We start from the raw sequence: 7050 nt of genomic DNA, 5'->3' as shown, positions 1-7050 counted from the left end.
CATCCAACTTTAATATAGCAAGAAGTACCTCATAATGTTCAAGAACTCTGCTTAAAACATAATTCACAACTATATCACTACGTGAGCAACTCAAATCACCTCTTCTAATTATTTCATCAATCAACTCATCAAAACAAACCTCTGTGCTCATAGCAATTGGTATAACTTTTTTGCTCTTCCCAATCCACTTCCAGCAACTTTCTTCCTCCACCCACTCACCAAAATATTCAGCATCCAAAACAACTTGTCTCATGTCTAATAATAGCCAAGTACCTATAATGCAAGAAAAAAAATTATTAACTGATGTATAAAGGGTTGACAGATTTTAAAAAGCATCTGCAGAGTCGCTTAAGCGATGTGGTGTATCGTTTAAGCGATCTAATATATATAAGCGATCCAGTATATATAAGTCTAATCGCTTAAGTGATCTTCTGCCATATACTTGATCGCTTAAGCGATCTGCGATCTGCTGCATTAGACCAGACATACCAGATCGTTTAAACGATCCATCAAATCCAGAACACGTTTTCAATCATTTCCACCTACAATCGGTGCTACCACCCCCAGCTACCCACAATGCAAGAAAATATTCAACAAATTTCACTCTTTTCAACTTGCATTACTTCAAACACAACCCAACAACCTAAACAACTAAATCAAAATCATAACTCAAACCCAATCCATCATTAAATCTTTGTAAATCAAAATATAAAATGCAAAGAGGAGATACACATACCTTGACAAAATGTCAAGAGGAGGAGGAGACGGATCTGTTTTGGAAAAGATGTTAATGGCGAAGGAAAAAGAAAGTGTTAATGGCAGAGGAAGAAGAAGATGTAGAGGAAGAAGAAGATGTAGAGGAAGAAGAAGATGGAGATGAAGAAGAAGATGTAGATGTAGATGAAGCTTAGAAGAAACAGCAACCACTGGAGGGATGCGTTAATGGTGGAAGGAAGAAGAAAAAGAAGGTGTTTGGGTTTGTTTGCAAGTTTTTTGGGACATATTATAATTTTTAAAAGATTACAGAATATTTCATTAATCCTAATTAACCACTAATCATGTTTAATTAACCTTAATCAATAATAAGACTATTTAGTTAACATTTTAAAACTACATAGTCTTTTAATTAAATTTGAATTTCATGTCGTCTTTTAATAAAATGCCCCGCTATGATACCATGAAAGGATATAAGAAGTTTCTGGAAGAACTTAGAAAAAGAAGAAAGAAAAGTAATTGAAAGAAAAATTAACAAGATAATCAAGAATCTATTTTTCATTTTACTAAATGATACTGTTACAAGAGGCGGACTTTTATAAGAAATTGAAACACATCAAAACGCCACCGTTCAGTCCTTGTTCTAACAAAGCATGGGTAAGATTCCGATCACGCAATGAACAATGACCTTTACACTTTTTGGTGGTTAAGCCGGATACATCACAAGAAGCAACATCATGAGAACTTGATCTTTTATTTAAACAGGAGGACTTTTCTGCCATACGTAGTTGAGGACACGAAGCTTGTACAGTAGGCGTGGAAGATGCAGAAGTAACAAAAGAGGTAGTGAGACTTCCAACTGATAGAGCCCATGTTTTAAATTCCCTTTACAGAACCTCTTTAGTGATCTTATCTTTAATAAAGCATTGATCAGTAAGAAATTCCACAATCACATTGTTATCCTTTATAAGTTGAGAAATGTTTAATAAATTCTAGGCTATTCGAGAGGCACACATAAACTAAACAAAATTTTAGATTATAAATTTAATTACACAATCAATAATTAAGAAAGAAAACAAACTAAATGAAGTTTTATATTATCTTATAAACACTTAATAAAAATTAGGGATTTTCAGAAGGACAAATTATTTATTACATTAGCAATCATATTTACCATGTCTCTTTAATTTACTTTACCCTTAGAAATTAGAATTTTGATGGGTTTTCTTTAAGTTATTTTTCTTATGTTAGAGGAAAGTAATTGTTATTGAAGATATTATAATTAGCTTTTCTTAGTTTTTAGTATAAATAAGTCTTTATTAGTCTAGTAATTTTCTCGTATTATTATCAATAAACTTGTATATTAATTACAAGAAAATCAAGTCATTAACTTTCTCTTATTATTTTTACATTTCTGCTTCCATTTGTCATTATACTAAAAAATTTAAATTATATTATGTTTTTAATTACGCCTCTCCTCACATTAATTCTTGGCTCACATGACATTTAAACTTAAACAACATCTTAGAAACCCAAGCTACATAGTACATATCAACCCAATATCAATTATGAGAGCAAATACTGTTAATTTAGTTTTGCAACAACAAAAGAACAAAAAAATTACTAAAAACATATGCTTTGTTCAATCAACAATCTTAATATAGTGTGTAAATCTCTAGGTGTTCAAGCTTTTTTAAAATTTAATTGATGTTTATGCATGGTTTAAGAAGTGGAAAAGGAAGAAGAAAGAAATGGTGTTTAGAGTAATGCTACAGTCACCGATGGTAGTGTATCGAATTTGTGCACCGAATGACGTGACAAAATCTTGACCGTTGATTAATATTAAGTTAAAATTAATCAACGGTCAGGATTTTGTTACGTCATTCGGTGTACAAATTCGGTGTACTACCGTCGATGACTGTATTATTTTCCTTATAGTTTAAGACGTAGAGAAGAAAGAAAGAAAGAAATGAGAAGAAAGAAGAAAGAAATGGTGATGAGCATATTTGTATTTAAGTGTAATCAAATAAGATTTTCAAAACTGTTTTGTATCATTTGTGCAGGATGATCATAAACAGTGGAATACTACTATCATAATGTTTAAGATTATATATGATTACTTATTATAGTAGTAACCAAGTGATCACATCTTAAGCTCAATCTACCTCAAGTCAAGAATAAATGTACTAACATTCTCTGGTATTTTGATTGTTTGCTTTCACTTTGATTATGTGATATCAGATGTTTATATGGAGAGAGAGGGAGAGATGGGGTTAATTAGAACGTAAATTAATTACGTACAAACAAACGAATGGTGGGTGTGTGTGAAGAATCCATGCTCTGGAGAGAGCGGGAGAGGCCAAGCTTAAAACAAGGGAGAAAAAATCGCAGCCGGAAAACTAAATTTAGAAATGAAAAATGAAGACCACTGAACTCATATTCCAAATAATGTCTTCAACCAGTCATTCCATTACTTTTTACCTCATTTTTATCCCTTTAACCTTCCTCCCTTCCCCTGCAAGAAAACTTTTCCATTTATGACCAGAATGGAATTTCCTAACTAAGACATATTTATATAAAAATAAATATTCACCAGGACAACATCAACATGGCAAGCCCATCAAGCCCAAAGAAATCATCCTTGTCTAAACAAACATCAACAGCCGGACGTCCACCTCAGGCTGTGAAATTCGCTCGCCGGACGTCAAGTGGACGTGTGGTGAGCCTCTCCAGGGACGATGATTTGGACATGTCGGGTGAATTTACACCCCAAAATGACTACATCAATTACACAGTTCTTATGCCTCCAACGCCGGATAACCAACCCTCTTCGGGCACCGGACAAGGCTCGGACTCGAAGCCTGAGGGGTCTAACTCGTACCAAACCTCGCGGTTTGGGCCGGAGGCCCGACAGATGAGTCGGCGGGTGGGGGCCGGGGATGGTGGTTATGGTGATCATGGCGGTGGTGGTAATAATGGAACAAAAACGGACAGGAGAATGTCAGTAATGAAATCAAATAATAAATCAATGTTGTTGAGGAGCCAAACGGGGGATTTTGATCATAATCGTTGGTTGTTTGAAACAAAAGGGAAGTATGGAATTGGAAATGCATTTTGGACACCATCTGACAAGGATGCTTATGGACCTGATGTGAGCATGCAAGATTTTATGGACAAGCCTTGGAAACCACTCACCAGGAAGGTTAAGGTTCCGCCTGCTATTCTCAGCCCTTACAGGTATCATTGTAGAATAGAGAAAAACAAACTTGCGCAGAGTCTCAACATCTCATTTGATACAACATCACATGTCACTACATATTTTCTATATTATTCATTCATCCTTATGATTTACGAGTAATTATTTGTTTTATTTACCAATAACCCATTATGTTAAAAATACGATCAACCTAGATGATGAAACTGCCTTATTATTATTTCTGTGTAGCGTATATTTATAAAGTTTTTATCATTTAATTTGCGTATATAAAACATAAGAAATTGTAACATATATACATGTTTCTTCTTGTGGTGGTTGAACAGACTACTCATAGTATTTCGTTTGGTGGCTCTTGCTTTCTTCCTTCAATGGAGAATCCGAAACCCAAACCCGGATGCAATGTGGTTGTGGGGGATATCCATAGTTTGTGAACTTTGGTTTGCATTTTCATGGATATTAGATATTCTCCCTAAGCTCAACCCCATCAATAGAGCTACTGACCTCGTTGCCCTCCAGGACAAGTTTGAAACTCCTACTCCCGCCAACCCTCGCGGCCGCTCCGATCTTCCCGGCGTCGATGTCTTCATCTCCACGGCTGACCCCGACAAAGAGCCTCCACTTGTCACTGCCAACACCCTTTTATCCATTCTTGCCGTGGACTATCCTACTGAGAAGCTCTCTGCCTATATCTCTGACGATGGTGGCGCCATTCTCAGCTTTGAGGCCATGGCTGAAGCCGTTCGTTTTGCGGAGGTATGGGTGCCGTTTTGTCGAAAGCACAATATTGAGCCAAGGAACCCGGACAGTTACTTCAGCCAAAAAAGGGATCCGACGAAGAACAAGAAGCGTCCGGACTTTGTCAAGGACCGGCGCTGGATCAAGAGAGAGTATGACGAGTTCAAGGTGAGGATCAACGGTCTACCGGAGGTAATACGACGACGTAGTGATGGTTACAACTCCAGAGAGAACATGAAGGAGAGGAACATTGCCCGGGAAAAGAACGGTGGGGAGACAACACAAGAGCCCAGCAATGTAAGCAAAGCCACGTGGATGGCTGATGGGACGCACTGGCCTGGCACATGGCTCCATCCCACGGCTGATCATGCTAAAGGCGACCATGCTGGAATTTTGCAGGTCAGAATAATTATTCATAAATGATTATATTACAACGATCAAAGGTGAATGATTGGTCGTTATCTTCACGAAATGTGAAATCAAAAGTCAGGAACTAGTTACCCACTTTTGGTTAGCACAATAAAAACTTCAGAATGTTTGCATTTAAGAATTTTTTCATATGTATTTGAGTGTCAAGTAGATAATCCTAAATGGTAAAAATTTGTGACACAGGTGATGAGCAAGGTCCCGGAACCTGATCCAGTAATGGGTCATCCAGACGAGAAAAGATTGGATTTCACAGGGGTAGATATTCGGCTACCAATGTTTGCATATGTTTCAAGAGAGAAAAGGAAAGGTTATGACCACAATAAGAAGGCTGGAGCCATGAATGCCATGGTTAGAGCTTCAGCAATATTGTCAAACGGGCCATTCATTCTGAATTTGGATTGTGACCATTACATATACAATTGTAAAGCAATCAGGGAGGGAATGTGCTTCATGATGGACCGCGGCGGTGATCGAATCTGCTACATACAGTTTCCTCAGAGATTTGAAGGGATCGATCCCTCGGATCGCTATGCTAATCATAACACTGTCTTCTTTGATGGTAATAAAATTTGCATTTGCATAATTAACGCACGCACCCAAATAAACACAAGCTAACTCAATAAAACTAAAAATGGTGCAGGAAATATGAGAGCATTGGACGGTCTCCAGGGGCCAGTGTACGTGGGAACTGGGACAATGTTCAGGAGATATGCACTCTATGGATTCAACCCACCAAGGGCAACGGAGTACTTAGGCGTGGTTGGGCAAAATAAAGCTCCAGCTCCTAATGTTCAACCACGATCAAATGAAGACGATTCAGAGACACAGCCTCTAGCGCTAGCCTCGCACCCGGACCTGGACCTGCCAAGGAGGTTTGGGAATTCACAATTGTTTGCCGAATCTATTGCTGTTGCCGAGTACCAAGGAAGGCCGCTAGCAGATCATATTTCTGTCAAGAATGGCAGGCCTCCTGGTTCATTGCTCGTGCCTCGTCCTCCACTCGATGCACCTACTGTTGCTGAGGCAGTTGCGGTCATTTCCTGCTGGTAATTAATGCCTACATTCAGATGAATATGTTTTCCAGATTGAGCTCTGTTATTGATGTTTTGACGCCAAGTGCAGGTACGAGGACAAGACAGAATGGGGGCAGAGAGTAGGGTGGATCTATGGGTCAGTGACGGAGGATGTCGTGACAGGTTACCGTATGCACAACCGTGGGTGGCGGTCTGTTTACTGCATCACAAAGCGTGACGCCTTCCGAGGTTCTGCACCCATTAATCTAACAGACCGTCTCCATCAAGTTCTTAGATGGGCTACCGGTTCAGTGGAGATCTATTTCTCCCGTAACAATGCCATTTTCGCAACGAGACGGCTCAAGTTTCTACAGCGCATTGCATATCTCAACGTCGGCATCTACCCTNTTAAGCGACAAAGGCCAAATTTATTTGTACTTAGCATTTCCTTATAAAATTTATGATCGCTTAAGCGATGTAAGATCACGTTTAAGTGATCCTATACAAATAAGCCATGATCACTTAAGCGATGGACGACGTTGCTTAAGCGACAAAGGCCAAATTTATTTATACTTGGCATTTCCTTCTAAAATTCATGATCACTTAAGCGATGTAAGCTCTTGCTTAAGCGATCCTGTACAAATAAGTCGTGATCACATAAGCGATAGACGACATCACTTAAGCAACAAAGGCCAAATTTATTTGTACTTGGCATTTCTTTCTAAAATTCATGATTGCTTAAGTGATGTAAGCTCTTGCTTAAGCTATTCTGTACAGATAAGCCGTGATCACGTAAGCGATATATGACATTGCTTAAGCGACAAAGGCCAAATTTATTTGTACTTAACATTTCCCTCTAAAATTCATGATTGCTTAAGCAATGTAAGCTCTCGCTTAAGTGATCCTGTACAGACAAGCCGTCATCGCTTAAGCGATAGACAA

General features: G+C 38.4%; 1 protein-coding gene across 1 annotated transcript; it reads left to right on the top strand.

Annotated features, from left to right (window-relative positions):
• The first annotated feature begins 3322 nt into the window (after nucleotides 1-3322).
• Nucleotides 3323-6563, top strand: LOC116108958 (cellulose synthase-like protein D1). Its single transcript, XM_031395190.1, has 5 exons — nucleotides 3323-3951; nucleotides 4255-5065; nucleotides 5279-5654; nucleotides 5736-6141; nucleotides 6218-6563. The coding sequence occupies exons 1-5, from the start codon at nucleotides 3323-3325 to the stop codon at nucleotides 6561-6563; spliced, it is 2568 nt and encodes an 855-aa protein (XP_031251050.1).
• Nucleotides 6564-7050: the final 487 nt, after the last annotated feature.

This window comes from Pistacia vera, unplaced genomic scaffold (assembly GCF_008641045.1).
Source record: "Pistacia vera cultivar Batoury unplaced genomic scaffold, PisVer_v2 Contig570, whole genome shotgun sequence".
Taxonomy (NCBI): domain Eukaryota; kingdom Viridiplantae; phylum Streptophyta; class Magnoliopsida; order Sapindales; family Anacardiaceae; genus Pistacia; species Pistacia vera.
Note: the sequence above shows the minus strand (reverse complement) of the source record. Positions and strands in the feature narration are given on the sequence as shown.